Source organism: Ambystoma mexicanum, chromosome 3p, assembly GCF_040938575.1.
Source record: "Ambystoma mexicanum isolate Mex_15411 chromosome 3p, UKY_AmexF1_1, whole genome shotgun sequence".
Taxonomy (NCBI): Eukaryota; Metazoa; Chordata; class Amphibia; order Caudata; family Ambystomatidae; genus Ambystoma; species Ambystoma mexicanum.
The window spans coordinates 136,967,245-136,986,613 of record NC_090925.1 but is presented as its reverse complement, the minus strand read 5'-3'; the positions used below and the strand labels follow the sequence as shown (position 1 = coordinate 136,986,613).

Below are 19,369 nucleotides of genomic sequence, written 5' to 3'. Positions count from 1 at the left end.
GCCCTACACCCATGCTATCTCCAACTACACCTGACAAGGTTTCTAGTCTGATCTATGAAAGTGTCATCCAAATAGGTGCTCCCCTGCTCCTCCAGAACCTTCATGGACCACATTGACACCCTCGCACCAGCCTTGGCCGATTTCTGCAATCACTCTTTTGCCACTGGAACCTTCCCCTCTCTCCTTAAGCACTCCTTTGTGCACCCCCTCCTTAAAAAGGCTTCTGCTGATCCTACCTGTCCGGCAAACTATCACTCAATCTCTGTCACTCCTTTCCTGGGCAAACTCCTGTAAAAGCTGGCCATCTCCCAGCTTACTCTCCACACTGAATCTGTTGGTTGTCTCCATGATCATCAGCCCGGCTTCAGAGTAGCCAGAGGCACGGAAACTGCTTGCCTGAACACCAGTGAAAATATGCTCTCTAATCTTGATTCAAGCCTTCCTTCTGTCCTCATCCTCCTTGACCTTTCATCTGCCCTTGATACAGTTAATCATGCCATCCTGATCAATTGACTCCATGGGAACCTGGGCATCACACATCAGGCTCTGAAGTGGTGGTCCTCCTTCCTCCTGAACCGACCCTCCGAGGTCCAACTTGTGTCCTTGCTTTCCACCACCTCTGGCCCCACATGTGGTGTGCCCCAGGGCTCTAACCTCTCAATCTGGTTCTTCAATTTCTACTTGGCCCCTTTGTCCCACCTGATCTCTACCTTCTCCCCTAACTTTCAGGGTTATGCAGATGACACTCAGCAATCTTTCAGGCTCCCCTCAGCCTCTTCACCTCTCTCGCTCATTCCTGACTGTCTATCCGCGATCCAGGATTGATGCACCTCCAATAATTTATGCCTTAATGCCATTAAGACTCCTTGTCCTTTGGAACCCTACTCCCGCTTTACCTCGCTCACTCTGGCTGCCCTCCTTGGGCCCTCTTCTTTTGCCTTCCTCTGAGGCAAAATACCTTGGTGTCATCTTCAACTCCACTCTCTCCTTCTCTCCTCACATCACGGACGTTGCCAAGAAGGCTCACTACCAGCTGCACCTCCTCAGAGGTTTTCTTCCTTTTCTCATTTTCCCCCCACAAGCTCACTGTCTCCAGAGCCCTGGTTCTCTCTAGGCTGGAGTACTGCAACAGCCTCTTTCTCAATCTGCCTTCATCTGCTTTCCGCCCTCTGCAACTAATCCAGAACAGGACTGTCCTTGGCCTCAAGCCCAAGGACCGTATCCCTCCAACCATGAAATCTCTCATTCAAGACCCTCTGCATCATCCACAAGGCTTTCTGGGGCCAGGATCTGCACTATATCCAACGCTCTCTTCCAAATTACCTTCCTTCTCGAGCCCTTGTCAGCTACCTCTAGCTCTCTGATTGTCAGATGCTTCTCCAGGTAGTGAGTTTGGGGGTAGATCTCTCTCCTCTGCAGGCACTTCCATCTGGAATGGCCTCCCTGCCCCTCTCCAACTTCAGCCTGACCACCTGAAGTTCTGGAAGCAGCTCAAGACCTTAGTTTTCTCTTCTGCTTTCTCTCTCTCCTGCTGACCTACATGTCAGCTGCGCTGACTGCCTGCTGGCTACCCTCAGAGTCTTACTGGCTATCAGTTCCTCCATGACCAGTCTCCCCTGCACTGCCTCTGGGCCTACCGTGCACTTAGGGGCTGTAACTGGAACCCCACAGTCCCCTGCCTCCTTGCACGTACCCTGAGACTACCGCCCTGGCTGCACATACTTAGAGCAATGATGCCCTGACTGCACTTCCCACTTCCCTCTCCGTGGCACTTGCCCCTGCACTTTACATTGACGCACTTGCACAATCTGATTGACACACGACCTAGTAAGATCACTTGTCTTGTCCTCCCTCCATTGTCTTTTTTCGCGCCTAGAAACACGTGTGTGCAAGAGCGTTATAAATGACATATACTATCATAACAATTAACTTAGCCATGCAGAAAAGGAGCAGCATAATTTTTTGATACAGGAGACAATGTCAGCTGATTAGTTTGATTACAGAAACTTAACAGGAAATTGGGGCTAGTTCAATTTGCAAACTGCAAAGAACCCCACTCCCTCCCACACACACAGCATGTCCTTCCCACTAACAATTGGATATCTTCAATTTGACAAGAGCACAGATGCATCGTCTTTGCATGCCAGGGGCTCCAGGAGATCAGGTCAATTCTTGTGTTTTACCAGAGTCTGTGGAATAGCATTTGATGAAAGAAAGTCTAGTGAGCACCTTTGTCCTGCATCCTCTGCTCAGAAAGGTGAGGGGGATACGTCCCTGTCAACCCAAGGCACATGAGGGGCGATACTTCCCCCTGACCGAAACCTTAATTACTTTCTGGTTCCTACCCACACCTCAATGGCATTTGAGAATGTCAGGAAAGAAATATATAAACTTAAACTAGAGTAACAGATAAGTTATGTAGTAATCTAATCAAATTCTTGGTATTGGGGTAACGTAGTGGTTGAACTATTCATAAACACTCTTTACCAGAAGGCCATGCTTCAGGTCATGGTTAAGCAGCAGTGTTGCACTGATTTTTAAAACAAGCATTAGAAAATCCAGTAGCTCTGCCTTTGTAAATGTAGTGGGTGCGCTTTTTTTGTAGAGCACTTACAGTTTAAAAATGTTGTGCATCTTCTACATTTATAAATACAGAATTATTGACTTTGTCAATGCTTTTTTAAAAGTAGTAGACCTTTATTTTACGCATAGTAAAAAGTTGCCACTTTTAAGTAATACAACAAATAAATGACAACTCATGGTGAAAGAAAAACAACAAAACACTGTCCTTCTGAAGAAAGTAAATGTCATTCAGAAATGTCCGCACATATTTATATTTGCAGCATATTTTCTTGAAAATTGGGGAACTGAAAAGATTGCTAATTTCAGGAAGATTTTTTTCCAAATTCACAACGTTGCAAGAGAATGTTCTACTAATTCATTGTTCAGATCTATTTGCACTGTAAAACACACAATCTTACAAAAAGGTCTACATGTCGAGCTTTCTTAAACTAATATGCACTTTGTTGGTAACCTGGAATTAAAACCAGATTGCAACATTTTTAAGATGCTGTGAAATACTATTACCAATAAACATCTTCAGAATAATTACTTGCAGAATGGTATTTTCCCAGGTGCACAGATTTTTTTATTTTATTATTGTGATTGGTTTATTTTCAAACCTTACACAAAATTAAAACATGCAATACAACATTTACAATACTCTTATGTGAATTACATATTATGCATCGATAACAACCATACATTCAAATTGTTCTCGATTATCATGTTAGTCCTCTAAAAATATTAGTAACTTTAAAATACATACAAAAGTTTCAAACGGTTAATCACAGAAACTGTATAATATGTTACTAAAATCCTAAAATGAATGCCATCACGTTTCCTTTCCAAGTGTCATCTAAACAGTTTTAGAGTTCTTTACAGGAATATTAGATAATTACCATCCTGTATTTACCTCTCCATCATACTAATAGGCGACTTTAGGGACCTTGTCTAAGTTAGTATAAAAGAGTTATTCTGTCCCTGCATGGAAGAGCCCACAATAATTTACTGAGGTCAGTATAAAAAAGGGTTCATAAACTTATAAGAGTGTTGTACTGTTAAGTTTCTTGGAACAGGGTAACCTTCTGGACAGGACAGACCAATCAAGGTAGCATTGGCGGCAGTCAAGACTAGGTCTCAGGAGGGGTGAGGGAGATCGAAAGCCCACAATGAGCACACACAGTAAACAACACCACAAATTACTCTGTCAGGTGTATATATCAAGATTACATATACATTTATTAAAGGCCTTTTAACTCAAACACAAACTATATCTTCAGTAATGTTACCAAAACAAACACAACACTAACTATGAAACATATATACAGTAACAGTGGCCTAAACATATATTACACTAGTAGAGATCCACAACCTGCAAAGAAAGGGGTCACAGAGTGCGAATATATATTAGGCAGTCATTCTGGTTTCACCATCACCGTCTTGTGGTCAATGCTGGATTTGACTTTTATGGACTTCTTTCATTCACGGTGTGTCACCTTTTCTCAACTCTCTTGCTGGACTTCCTTTGCATCTTGTACTCATGGTGGCCCTGAATCATGCTGTTCCCATCTTCATCTTGTATACTGGCTTGCAACATTCTGGCCCTCATTACGAGTCGGGCAGTACGGGGTTAACGGCACCGGTAAAGGTGCCGGTGCCGTCAATCCCGTACCGCCCGATTACGAGTGTCCCTCGCGGGACCCGGTCTGCACGTCTGGTTTTACCAGACGTGCAGACCGGGTCCCGCGAGGGGAAGAGGGAGCAAACAACGGGCCATCTCGTAATGGCCCGTTGTTTGCTCCCTCTCCCATTCCCATTTCAGCCCTATCGGGGCTGAAATGGGAATGGGGAAGGACCGCGTCCGGGTCCTTAGAGGGAGGAATTACTGGGCCTTCCGAACTCGGAATGGCCCGGTAAATCCTCATTCTGAGGACCCAGACCCGGAAGCGATTTCGGCGGCAGCCATGCCGCCAATAGCGGCATGGCTACCGCCGAACTCGTAATGAGGGCCTATGTGTTACTACTGACTTCTGCAATTGTATTCGCTCTCCACTCTTGCTTCTCCACTCTTTCTGACTGCTAACTCTCTATTCTCCCCTCCTTTCCCTTCTCCCTTTTCCTATCTCCTCCCCTTACTTTCTTCTATGCGCTTACTCTATCAGAATTGTCCCTGGACCTAGTATGAGGCAAGGCAAGGAACACCCTATTAGAATCATAAGTCAGAGAGCTCAGATGGTCCACAGTAGAGAAAGAATGTTTCTCTGTTGTGTGGGCCTTAAGGAAGCTGATACCCTACCTTTATGGAACCCACTTCTCTGTGCAAACTGACCATAAGCCCTTAAAGTGGCTCATGAACATGGAGGGAGAGAATCCTCAGTTGTTCAGGTGGTCCATAAGTCTGCAAGGGTTTGACTTCACCATTAGGCCAGGTGTTCAACATAGCAATACTGATGGGTTTTCCAGAATGTAAACCGACCTGAACAAGCAGCTCATCCAGGGGTGGATTAGTTCCCCCTGTCCTTGGTCTGGGAGGGGCGAGTGTTAGGAAAGACTTCCATTTATGGGTAATTTTCCCTCCACTTGCGAGCCCACCTCCCAACTTTTTGCTGTTGTCTGACCATCCTAGCCTGACTTTTACCAGTGGAGCCCAGCATTCTGTTGTACTCCGCTGGGCGTTTGCTCATTTTGTTATTGGGAAACTGACATGCCCCTCAGACTGTCAGTACTGGGAGACTTTGTTTCCCTTCGTTTTTCACTTTGTTGTTATTTCTGAGTAACATTTTATCAGTGCACAATGTACCTTACAGTACAGTGCGCTGGGGTCCCTTTTTCGTTTTTAAGGCCCTAGACACCCTCGAAGGATATTATGTGAATGATCAAGTGTGCCCAGGACACAGCTGGTGGTACCAGTTACTTATAAACAAGATATATATATATCACACTTTTATGAATAAATTTATATTTGATCTCACTTTTAAGAATATGACAGTGATCCACAATGGATAATATTACAATTATACGCTTATTTAATTACTTAGGAGTTGGTATAGAGAGGATAAGGTAGCTGAGAATGCTTCTATGGGTTCAAGCAAATGCAATGGTGGAAAAGAATGCAGCACAGAAATAACTGAGATGGTTTCAACAATAGATAATATGATCACTTTTTCTTTTGACAATTCACTCCCCCCCTATGCAATATAAGGAGATGGAAGGAGAGCACACAATTTTCAGGAATACAATCCACATGCAATTCAAATTTCAGTTCTCCCCTAGCAAGCTTAGAGCAACCGGTATGCTTTTAAAACACAGGCAAAAATACTTTTAATTGTGTTTTACAAAGAAGTGAAAAATATGCTAAAATGATTTTAATTCCCTATAGGAGATTCTTCAGGATAGTGAAAGTTACTGGAGATGGGCTCAGGTCAGCACTAGCAATTATTCAGGAATGATTATCAGATTGAAAACGAATTTCAGCAATTGCAAGCAAAAGAGCTATTTTTAGCATGTGGTGAGATGAGCTAGTTTTCAATTCACGGCACTTTTTCTGAATGCGTCGAGCGCGATTATGGAAAAACTACAAGGAGTTTTAGGCTTGTTTGAAAGCTTACATTCTTAGTTTTAAAATGAATGTTAAATCTCGCTCCTAGCACATACGGTTCTAAAGATACAGACGATTTAGTGGAGGTAGATTTTCAGAAATGAAATTTTAAAGTTTCAGAATGACAGATGCGCTGTGGAAGGTTTTGAATCAACAGGATGAACACACAATTTCTATGATGCACTTCAAAATAGGTTAAAATAGTTTGAATTAGATTATTCTAAACTAAGAGATTGGTTTTGCACAGTTCTGGCTGAGTAGCCACACTATAAATTTGGACAGGAATGCGACTTCCGTCACCGATCTGGTCAACAGGTTTGGACTGGATTTCTGGCGGGTGGTGCTGAAGTCACAGCCATCTGGGTCAGCTATGCTCTGCTGGTCTGGCACTCGGCACTGCATGGCAGTCTGGTCTGGTCTTCTGGAACTGGATCAAATGGTTCTGGATACAGCACTGCTTTCTCGGTACTGGCACAGGGTTCTATTGAGAATCCACAGGGTTCTGTTGAGAATCCGGTTGCAAAAGATTTTGAGGCCTGCTGAAAAGGATTCAGCTTGTGGATTGGCCTCTCTGCTTCAAGTTCTGGAGTCTGAATTCTGATTCTGGTCTCTGGATCTGTCTAGATTTGAAGTCTGGAGTCGTCCGTCAAAGTGCTTCGCAAGAAAGTGGAAAGTGAATGTCTATCGGGCTTTCAGTGGTCCTTTTGATGTCTTTTGAAAGTGGGTGGGAAGGCTAACTTTCTATGCCCAACCCTCGGAGGATCCTGATAGGTTAGAGAATCTACCGTCCTCTGATTGGGGAAGAAAATGGAGTGTCATCGTGATGAGGTAGGTTTATGGGTCAGAGGATCCTCTCCTTGTCAATTTGCACACAAATCTATTTTTGATCCAAATACATATTTATCTATGTACAATTTTTCTAATATTATATGTCCAGTTAACATATTTTCTGTAGCACCAAATCATCCGATCCCTGTCTTTGTAAGATGTCGTGTCCACTTCTGACAGAATTCTGCCCTTTTCATCCAGAACACAACCTCTAAACTTTTCCAGAATTTACACAAACATGCGCAAGGAATATGGGCATCAGATGATGAAGTGCCAGATTTTTAACATTCAGACATTTAGAGTAATATCCTATTTTCCGCTACTACTCCCCAGAACATACCACAGAGTCCTAACACCTCTTAAAATGTGCACAGAAAAATCACAGGAATGATGATATTATTTATATAATTCTGATAATTTCGTACTATGAATTATCCATCATTCTAAAATTATGCTCTGGCCAAGATGGGTGTGGTAAGGTCCTCAAAGCACATGGGGGAATTTCTGTCTGTCCCCGCCTCCAGCTCAGGTGGCTCCCAGAGGCAGGGCCCCTCCCATTTTCTTCCAAGAGGAAGCCATTTACGAGCCCTTGATTAGCATTTGCCTGAGCCAAGGAAAGTTCATTGTTCTGTTTCCTGCAGATCCAGGTACCCCTCCCCTAATTCAATCAGAGAGGTGTCATCTCCTTTTGGTGGGGGCAGGAGAAGACAGGCCAGGCCTGGGAATGCAGCAGCTGGGCAAGTTTCAACTCCTGTCGGGGGTAGTTGCTGGGCAGAATTCAATCTCTTTAAGCCAGGCTTCAACTAAATGTCACTTTTGTTCCAGTTTTTCTTCATTCAAATCAAACTTACAATTTTTACACATGCAGCTAGAACGCTGATTCTAAGTTCAAAACTATGACATTTAAACAATTGCAACCTATGTGACACTCAAAAGTAGGTCACTCATTTATTTTAAACATTTCGATTTTAGTGGTTTTAAATCCAATTTCACTTAAGCTGCTGACATCCACAGCTCAGGAAGTTTTGTTATGAACATTATTTTAGGCTTTTCATCTTTCCAGATTTTGTATGCACACAAGACTTCATTCTGCCAGATGTCTGCTGGTGTTCAGTTAGATTTTTGAATATCTTGCGATGTTTGAAATAGGCATTTTGAGCTTGCATTCAGAGAAATAAAGGTGATTTCAAAGCGCTTTTTGAGCTAACAGGCTGTTTTTCCTTTGGCACCACGTTTCTCTCATGGCGCTTCTTGCCCATCATGCTCGCACTGGTGGGTGGCAGGTCAGGCGACCATTTTGGTGTGCGCAAAAACTGCGCGGTTTTCCTGGATTCTGGCGCAAATGTGGGCTTTTCAGCCATCTTGGATTTTCTAAGCCCACAGCACCAAATGTTGCAGCATAATGACTTGAACGTGGGTCAAGACACTGACATCCCTTATTGTCTGATCAAGTGATTCATTGTTCATTGTTCTGAAACCTTATTCATGACCGTTGCTGCTCATCGAAAAACAATCATATTTGATCTTATAACCACAGTACATTTCCCCATAATTTTGGCGATACCCTGGCTTAAATACAACAATCCCTATGAGAACTGTACAGCAGAAACCATGTTTCTAAGATCAGAATGACGTGTGAACCATTTTATCCTATCTTGTCCTCAATCTACATTGGCCTGGAATGTTTTGGTACAGGAAATTCCAGCTGCTGTACTATCTTTACACCAAGTTCTTGCCAAGCATCATAAAATCATGTACTTTTTCGAGTATGACGGCAAAAAAAGTTTACCACCAAATCGTCCAGATGATTATTCAGTAGACTTATTGCCTGTGAGCATGGTCCCTTTTGGTGAGATGTATAGGTTATCTGAAAATGTCAAGACAACATTATGGAAATATCTGTACGATAACCTATGGGACGGCTTGATTACAGAGTCCAAATCACAAGGCAGAGCCTCAATTTTCTTCCTGACGAAGATGGATACAGCAGAATTATGAAACAAACTATCCAAGTGGGAATGCACAGCAGTAATTCTTCAAAGACCTAATTTTGTATATATTTTAAATATCTTGAGGTGCATTTGGGTGTCTCCAGTGGCTCAACAGACAGGACAACAATGACAAAATCACAACAAAAGGACTTGTTAAAGAAAACGAGTCGCCAAATGTACTCCTTAGGAAATGAATCCCTTTACCCAATTTAAATCAATTAATGAGATTCACAATTATTTGTTGGTTCAAACAAGTAATATTCAACAAACTTATGGTGATATTCAATAAAACACCTATTGAATAACATTTATGTATCCAACACAAACATATTCAGATCCTTTTTAGGATAGAAGATCATTAAAAAGTGGTACTTACAAATTACTGAACTCACTCTCTACACTTATGTTCTACTATGTATGTTTTTGGAATAATCCATTAGCATTCGTGATTTTGGATACCCAACATGTTTCAGATAGTCATCTATCCTTTATCAAGCGAACTCCTACCACACCATCCAATAACCTACATAAGAAATATCACATAATCCATAAAAATATTCATTCATCATGAACTACTCCAAAAGTCATTCACAGTTTGTTCACTGTTATCAGCAATGGATATGTTCACTGTGAGTTTAATCTAATGTCTGAAAATGTAAAATGTAAAACATAAAATGGTCAGATATAATATTCTTATTGCCAAACCAAGCCTGTAACATCTTGTGAATTAGCAATGCTCACCTACGTAGGCTGCATCCATGTACATAGACGCTAACCAACACACACAACTTCCTAGCAAAGTAAACCACAGAATTCACTTCACAAATCCCATCTAGGAATAATCAAACCCCCATTAACACTCATCAACTAATTTCAATACCAATATTAAAATTGGCTCACCGATTTGCCTGATGTTTTCAAGTCATATATGGTGATGTAACATAGTCCCTGATCAGGTTCCCATGGAATAATCTGCAAATAAACTGACTGCAATCAAAAAATACCTCCATTAACCTCCCTTAATCTAGCCTTTACTTGAAAGGACTGGTATTTAATCTTATTTTGCAGTTGACATACACTTAACAATCTTTCAACACGGGGAGTGAGGCACTGAGCTGGCGACCCAGTCCATTGACTCCTTCCTCACTGTTTAAGAAAGAAACCGAGTAGTGGTTATGTGACAGGAATGTGAGTGCTTTCAGTAAATCAGTCTGCTACAGTGGCGGGCATCTTTAAAGGGTCAAATGCCACATTATTGTTAGTAGGCAAAATTAATGTTTACATTAAATTACAGCACTAATCTGGTGACTTCATTCTCATCACAAGTAATTCAAACTATTTCTCTGAATATTATAAATACTCCAAATGTCACAATTTTCTCTAGTTCTGAGTTATTATATTCCTGACCCCCTCTTTATTCCAGCTACATGTTGATGAGGTCCTCTTTACATCCTCTTCTACCTATTTGAGTGGGGACGGGGCACAGAAGCAGGCAACCACTACCAGGCTCTGCCCCCAACTCACTACTACACACTGTGGTTCTGGTGCGCAACATGGCACAAGTCCAAGAACATCCATACCCCAGTAACAGCGGCAGCCATTTTCATATGTGTGCAAAACAATCCCCAATAATTTATATTGTAGTTCATTGAACACAAACTAACACAGTAGAGTCACTCAAAATCAGAATTACAAAATCCCAAAATCCTCAACAAGTCCTCACTCGAGTGGATTCACTACATTGAATATCATTCCTGTCAATTTGATTCTGTCAGATAATTAGATTCTGCGCAAAATCGAAATGGAATGTTATCCAGTACATGCATATCAGGATCTGTTGGTTCAATCTCAATATAAGAATCTTAGCATCACAAATTGCAGACTAAATAACCTTCTACTCACAAACTACAAATGTCGTTAAACACCAACACTAGATGGTAACTTCTCCATGGTTACTTAACATCGTCAAAATATACACTCGCTGAAGTTTCTTGGTACAATTCTCAATGCGTTATTATAGAGCGCATACATGTTAGGATATCTACATCCAAAGGTTTATGCCTCAAAAAAGGTTACAAAATGATTTCTCTTTCACTGATTCTAGCAGAAGGAACGTCCTTTCTGCTCACAATCTTCCAATCTCATCAAGTAACAAATCAGAATTTTGGCCATGCTTCGACTTCAGGGGTCTCAATAAAATTACTGTAAAAGAAATATATCCTTTGCCATTAATAAGGACATTCTTACTGCAGTCAAAGGATCTACCATCTTCACAAAACTGAATTTGAGAGGAGCTTACCACCTTATCCTCATTCACTTTTGTGATGAGGTGGAAGACCGCCTCTTGAACACTGTATGACCATTTCCAGTACTGCATTATGCCGTTTGATCTAACTGATGCACAAGCGGTGTTCCAACGATTCATGGATCATATTTTCGCAGACATCTTGAGACACTATACTACAGTGTATTTGGATGACATACCGATCTTTTCTCAGAATTCGACTATGCATACTAAGAAGTCCTTGGACGGTTATTCAACCAAAATCTTCTGGTGAAACCCGAAAAGTCGGAATTCAACTTACCTTCCATCCTATCCCTGGGCTATCACTGCTTAAGGTATATCCATGGATGTGAGGAAAGTGAACACTATTCTTGACTGGCCCAAGCCCATTGCCCTTAAAGAACTGCAGCGTTTTATTGGTTTAGTGAACATTTACAGAAAGTTTATTGCTCATTTCTCCCGGGTCCTCTTACTGCTAATCAATCTCCTAAAAACTAACAAGATCTTGGCAGCCAAAGCGTTTGCCGAACTCAAAGCTGCCTTTGCCATAGCTCACGTACTACGACAACCGGATCTCACTAAGACTTTCATAGTTGAGGCTCTGACTCACTATACTCAGAGATAGTGAAATAACTACTTTCTATAAAGGCTGCTTTTAAAGAGTGGCAACAATTCTTGCTTGGGGCACATGAACTGGTTGAAATCCGGTTGGATCATTACAATCTTCAGATGTTCCAACAATTTTAATACTACAACAGTAGACAAGCCTGTTAGACATTTTTCTTCACCCAAAATGACTTTCATGTGACCTATATCCTTGGTACTGCCAACATAGTGGCTGAATCTTTATCTCAAAAAGACTAAGGGAATCCCAAAGTCACATATCCCACCAGGATACTGGAAGGAAAACAGATTATACATCACATTTCTCACTTTTTAATGAACTGTGATATCATGAAATATGGCTGTATTTACCCTCAGAACCTTTACACCAGATGGCACTCCAGCTTTGTCACAACACCCCTGTTGCTGGACATAAAAGAATCAGAGGTGCACAACATTTGATTTGTAGAGACTACTGGAGGCCCTCTTGACATAAGGGCACTCAACGCTTTGTTTTGGCCTGTGTGCTCTATATAAAATACCTCTTATGTGATCCTTTAGCAGGTTATACCACTATGAAATACCTGTTGCACCTTGGAGACAGATCTCCACAGAATTCTTTGGAGAACTGCCGCCCTCTGATGGGAAAACCACCATCATGGTGGCAATTGATCGCTATTCCAAACTTGTCCACTTTTCAGCATTCCCAAGTCCACCCACAGCAGAAGCTCTGGTTCACGTGTTCTTGAAGGACATATATTGTTTTCACGGACTACCTGATGGAATCATCACTGATAGAGGGAGTCAATATACCTCACGTTTCTGGGGAACATTATGCAAACACCTAGAAGTCCAAAACCTTCTTTCATCTGGGTATCAGATGGTTCTAATGGTTCTACGGAGTGTCTGAACTAAACTCTGAAAAAGTACCTTTGCTGTTTTGCTTCAGCCACCCACGTCAATTGGTATGAACTGTTACCTTTGGAAGAATATGCCTCCAATTATAGCATTCACATGACTTTTGAGACAACTCCATTTCATTGTACCAATAGGTATCAACTGCAGTCCTTTGATATGTCCTCTCTGATATTGGATGAAGTACCTGTGGTATTTCAGCAAATTCAGTCCATCAGGAACGGACACCGGATTGTCTCAACTTCTCTTACTGAGGTGCAAAGAAAGATGAAGATTGCAGCTGATTCACACAGGAACCAACATACATGAAGGGGGACTTGGTCTGGTTATTTGCTAAATACCTACCCAAATATCTCACCTGAGTACATTGGCCCCAAAGTATTTCAGACCCTTTCAAATCACTAAGAAAATTATCCCAGTGATATTCAAGACACGACTACCTGCATCTTGGAATAGGATACAGCCTGTGTTTCATCTCTCTATTGAAAAACATTATCTTGAGTACTGTTCAACAACACCGCCCCAGCCTTCCTGTCCAGGATGATGCTCCTGATGAATGTGAGGTATGTGCGATATGTGATTCCCGGTTTCATTGCAGTCATCTGCAGTATCTGATTGATTGGTTGGGATAAAGCCCATCTGACAGATCATGGGAACCCACCTTGCAAGTGATGGCCCATAGGCAGGTCTGCTGTTTTCATCTCTGTTATCCTTAGAAACCTGCTATGACGCCAATAGGGAGGGGACATGCTGTCAGGAATGGGCTTCCACGTTCCTCGAAATTGTAGCCGTGGTGGCGCTTGGCAGTCTATTCCAAGATGGCTGATCTCAGACTTCACCGGAAGCCCATTAAAAGATGGCGGGTGTGCTCCTGATGTCCCACCTCAGGGGTACACATGCTCAGACGCAGCCCAGAACATAGGGCTGATTCTGCACTGATTCCTCACATCTCAATACTCTGCTTCTGAGCGGACGTTGTTTCCCTTGATCCACATGAGCATTCGTTCTTGCCTCACTGACCTCCTGTACTCTCGCTTCTTGTCCCTATTCCCCTCCTTCCTCTCTGCCCGAGTGTCCATTCCTTCTGGGTACTTAACTCTCCACCTGGCCTTGTTCTCTGGAGATACCTTCCTATAACCATTCCTTAACTCTGCAGCTTACCATCTTCCTGGTGATTCTGGCTGGGATTACGGCTCCATAATACTTCTTGATACCAGATCTGATTCGCTGGACATTTTTCTACTACACCTGCTTCTCCTCCAGATTCCTTCTTTCTTGGAGGCTACTCTGCTTAGATGTGTAAATTCACTTTAGCCAGATTGGCTTCTGAGAGGGACAGGCCTTGCCTCACACACACACCAACCATTAGCATCCCGATAATGTAAGGACTGTTGCTGACAACTATATACTAACATCCATGACAGTTCTGCATTGTTCTGGGCCATCAATCCTGGCCTAAGATATCAGCAGAACGGATAATTCTGCTAGGAATTTCAGCTTCAAGGACTTCTCCAATCTCTGTTTGCAGTTCAATTGAATCCAGTTACATGTGTGGAATATCTCTTTGCCGCTGCTCTCTGCTGTATATCTTTATTAACGTATTTGGAGGTGAGAGCCAAAGCGTATATCTCCTATGTGCATGCAGGCCCTTGTGGCATAAACAGAAATATCTTTTCCAAGTCCGATTGCAGACAAATGCATCCCAGAAACAGGTCACTGTGCTTGCCTTTTTTCTCTTCTCCCTTTTCTCACCCAGTTCCTCTTTTGCCTGTGCCTCGTATAGTGATCCTGGCTTCTTCTCCTTTTTCCATACAGATCTGTTCATTCACCCAATGTTCTCAATCAAATCTTTTTCCACTCTCCAAGCTGCTATGTTTGCTCTGGCATCCATTTTATGTATGAATTCAATGATGTTTAGGTAATTTATCAGTGCAAATCATGCCATTCTTCATCTTTCCAAACAGAATATTTAAAATTTATATGGTAAGGGGTCATAAACAGATCCTCCAGCTTATAGCGATTTATTGAGGATCTCGGCCAAAATCGAGTTTTCAAAAATAAAAAAATGGTCACAATATGAGAGGGAAAGGAGAGAGAGGGGGAGTGATTGGTGAGCTGTGGAGTGGTAGGCAAGAAAACAGAGGAAGGTCAGAGAGAGAGCAGTGGGTCAGAGGGGGACCCAAAATGCATCAAAAAATGAATTTCTTTTTAAAGAAACACAAAAAAGCTGTTTTTGCAAAAACACCTGCAAAAGAGCCGTCTTTGCAAAAAAGACAGTTTAAAAAAAAAAGAAAAACAAAAGGCAAGCTTCTCAATGCTTTTTGGGCATCTCCTCACTTGCACCAAAAAAGCAGCTGCCCAATCACAAAAGGACTTCTGAATGAGTGAATTGTATATGCTACCATTCAGATGCTCTTTCTCCATCCCTTTGCGAATTTGCTTCCTAATGATTTTTACATTATTATAGAGCTGATCGAATTCAGCCTATTAATCAATGTCCTTCAAAACATGTAGTTTTGGTGCAATCTCTTTAGTCTCTTTCAATGGCATTGTTTTATTCATTATGTCATCTAATGTGCTATTTATATAAGTGGCTTGATCACATATTTCGGCCTTTAACCTTTATGTCTCTGTAGCTACTCAATATTAATGGCCTTCATATTTAAAAGATCTGTATGAAGGCTTTGTATTGCTTCTTTGCACACTTTCAATTCGTCTCGTATTGCGTCTATTACATTGTGTTATTTCTGCACAAACACTTGCTCGTCACCCAGAGTTTCATTCAACTGTTAAAGCTCTTGTCCCCACTGATCACTAGCTTAGTGTATGAGTGTTAATTCTGCAGCAGTCTTTTAGGCATTTTCTGTAACCTGGTGCTAATAATGTCGGTTTCCAGCAGAAAATCTGTCCTCCACGAGTTTAAGGTGAAGTGAGAGATGGGCAAACAGATTCACAATCATTTGCTTCTCCTCCCTCACTGTGCAAGTTAAATATCCTGTGATGACATGACTGGATTGTAGGTTTGATCACAAGTTTGATTTAATATATAGGTCTATAACTAACCTCCATTCAAATAAACAATCCACTTTAATTATTTTTCTCACTTCAAAATCCACTATTGTTCAACCTACAAAAAGTCGCAATAACAAACTGTATGAACTAACGAGAAGGCTCTCCAGTTTACTGTGATTTTCACAATCACGCAAAATGCAGCAAAAAATTAATTTCTTTATAAAGAAACACAAAAAAGCTCTTTTTGCAAAAACACCTGTAAAAGAGCACTTTTTGTAAAAAAATGTAGTTTAAAAAAAATGAAAACAAAAGGCCAGCTTCTCAATGCTTTTTTGGGCATCTCCTCACTTGCACCAAAAAAGCGGCTGCCCAATCAGCAAAGGACTTCTGAATGAGTGAATTTTATATGCTACCATTCAGATGCCCTTTTTCCATCCCATTGCTCATTTGCACCAATGGGTGGTGTTTTTGCACATTTAAAAGTGAATCCCAACTTCAGAAACAGAGGCAGACAACTAAGGTAAACCCCATGCACCTTTTTGGAACAGGTGCAGGGGTGCACATTGCTTGGCAGTGTCTTTCCTGATTCCATCTTTTTAAGTGTCACTTGAGAGGTATGAAGCACTGCTGTCTCACTTGCATTTCTATTCCTGAAACAGGGATAGAACCTTTTTTGGGATAACATTTTACAGTGACAGACCCTTAAATGGCCTGTGAGGGCGAAATGTGCTTCCAGCTCCGTCTTGGTAGCGGAGGCCTGTAGAACATTAATGTCGGGAGAGAGCTCATAGCAATAATGTACTCAAGGTGGCTGGCCAGCGCATCATTTGTGCTACAGCTGAACCTCCTGGAAAGGTGCAGGTCACCTTTTAAAAAATGGCAGGTTAAAAAATGTATTATCTAAAAAGGGAGCCTCTTCTGCTGTATTTTTAGTTGCCTCATATTTTGAGCAACTGGCCCAAAATCTACATTTTTTTTTTAAAGTCACAATATGAGCGGCAGAGGGAAGTCTGAGGGTATGCACATGACTGGCAGAGTGAGAGGTTTGTGATTGTACGTTATGATGGGGAATTTGTGAGTGTGAGGGATGTGGTGTGTTGGTGCATGCAGGGGTGTAGAACATAGAAGGGGAATGTTTTAACCATGGCAACTGATAATGATCAATAAAGTTGGTAAAAAATAGGTATGCACATTAAAACAAAAATGTAGAGCAAATCAGGCACTGTTCAGTCAATCCAGAGACATCTGGGACTTTTCCTATTAAATTGATACAAAAGGTGCAAATAATAACAACCTGGATCTGTTGTAGCCTCACACACTGACTTTTTCTTTGAACCTGTCAATCTTACACCTTCCAGACCATATCAAATGTGCTATAATGATGCTGCAATATATACAATTTTGTGCCACACAATTACCCTTTTTATGCACAAAATATTCAATTTCATGCTGCAATAGCCTGGAAGATCTAATTGACTATACAACATGGACTATCTCATTCCACAAATGAATGCAACTTCACACACACTGTGATATGAGGCACATTGTGTGTTACACAATGCATGGGTGTATTGACATCACTGATGTCTTCATCATAGAATCCCAAACTGAGCCCCCATCTGTTGAGATATGTGTTGATATATATCTCTTTCAAGTAAGTGGAAATTGCTAATTTAACATCTGTTATACAGTCCCGCCCCATAATTTTGGGACAAGAAGCATGCTGTGTTTTATGGTTAAAACCTGAATTTGTTTAAATAAAACACCTTCAAAGGTGCATGTGAGGTCACCCCAAGACATCTGACATCCATTACCATGAGCATTTACACAGTTAAGGTTGGCCTGACTGTGACAGCATGTCTAACATTTGTAATTCAAAATAAAGCAAGACAGTAAGCAGTATTTCAGCCATTAAATAGTAAGCGCAGAACATTTTATTTTCTCCAGTAACAAAAAACAAGGACAGGTACCAGAGAAAAGTTGCTTAGAAAAATGACATTTATGCACACATATTTACATCATTTCCCCCCCATACCCGTATGAATGTTTTTTTTTTGTTGCATATGTTCATGCAATTTAAATGCCGGCTTAAAATGCCGTAACGTGATTAGGAGGCCTACAATCCTTGAGTGAGGCTTTAACAGCTTCTAATCACACCACAGCTCATTTTCAAGCATGTGTATGGCAGAGAGGAGGGGAGGAACGCAACTTGCATTTCTGCCTTACCTGCCTCTCCGCCATACACATTCACCAGCATCTGCGCCGGCATGGGTATTTGGACCGGCGCAAAAGCTGAAGATACCTAAGGGGTCCACCTGTTTTATACACCAGCATGAAGCAGGCAGACCCCAGAGGGATCCATTGTACACTCTACCTCCCATGCACGCATGTCAGGCAGGATTTAATTGTATCCGTGAACACTGCGCACCAATGCAAGCAAGATACTGACCAGTGATTGACAGATTGTATGGCAGGGTTTGTGATTTTTGAGGTTGTGAAGGACATGATGATATCTCCTTTGACATTGTTATTATATTTTTACTTAAGATTATCTTATTTTTTGGAATTTGTTTTGTATTAATACTGCTGTGATTGCTTTCTTTTTATGTATATGTTTTAACACTTATGATTATTCCAAATAAAGCTTGTTGTTGTTAATGATTGGGGAACGCCAACAATTGGTGTCAAAGTTCATTTGAATGGAATCCCTTTTCTGACTCTCTCCCCACCTGCCTTAGTCCTGCACATCATCTCTTAACTCTGGCGCCTACCCTCCCTGTCATCTTGCTGCTATTCCTGTATCCCTTCATAGATTAGCTTTGACAAGTCCCACTAGGATGTAGCCCTTCCCTTTTATCTGAAATGTGTTGCTATCCTCTCTCACTTACTTTGCCTTCTCCTTTTGCTACCCGGGTTTCCCTTCCACGATTCCTGTACAGAAGAACTTAGAAACAGCTGAAATGTGTCAATTGTCGCTCTATAGAAAGCACTCTAAATAAATACACACATTGACAACAAATCAAATGCAGTTAATTTATGTCACAGTTTATAAATCTCACGCCTGAATTGTTTTCTCTTTTGCAGGATTTCATGCTGGACCTCATCTGCAGGAAGCACATGTGGATCGGTCTGCGGCATAACGGGACTCAATTCCACTGGGTGAACGGCACTGCCTGCAACAGTACTGTGTAAGACACTTTGCAAAATGTCCCCTTAGATAAAATAGTGTTCAGGCACACAAACTAAGACACAAAACATGACCTGCTTTCAGACTATAGCAAACACTAGCTTGTATAGATATTGTGATAAATGCAATGGCCGACATTGGGAGGGTATGACTGGTGAGCTGGGAATAGAAAACCGTGTCTATTAGTAGGGGCTTAAAGCCATTTCAAATAAAGACTTTAGATACTTTGTTGTTGATTCTGCTTCACTCTTAGATGAGGCTGCCACCACCTTAAAGTGGTGGAGTATTGCTTTCTTCCTGTTTGGCCTCTGGGTGCTTGGAGTAACAGGAACAATCAGGGTATTGCAACGTTTTTGGGCCACTTCAGTGTGTCTGGATTCCATGACAAG

General features: G+C 41.6%; 1 protein-coding gene across 1 annotated transcript in view; it reads left to right on the top strand.

Moving 5' to 3' along the window:
* Positions 1–19,369, top strand: part of LOC138580166 (killer cell lectin-like receptor subfamily B member 1A) — a 162,955-nt gene that overhangs the window by 117,183 nt on the left and 26,403 nt on the right. Inside the window, exon 4 of the mRNA XM_069650496.1 lies at positions 18,878–18,981. Within this exon, the coding sequence (XP_069506597.1) occupies positions 18,878–18,981 (104 nt within the window). The remainder of the gene's footprint in view (positions 1–18,877; positions 18,982–19,369) is intronic.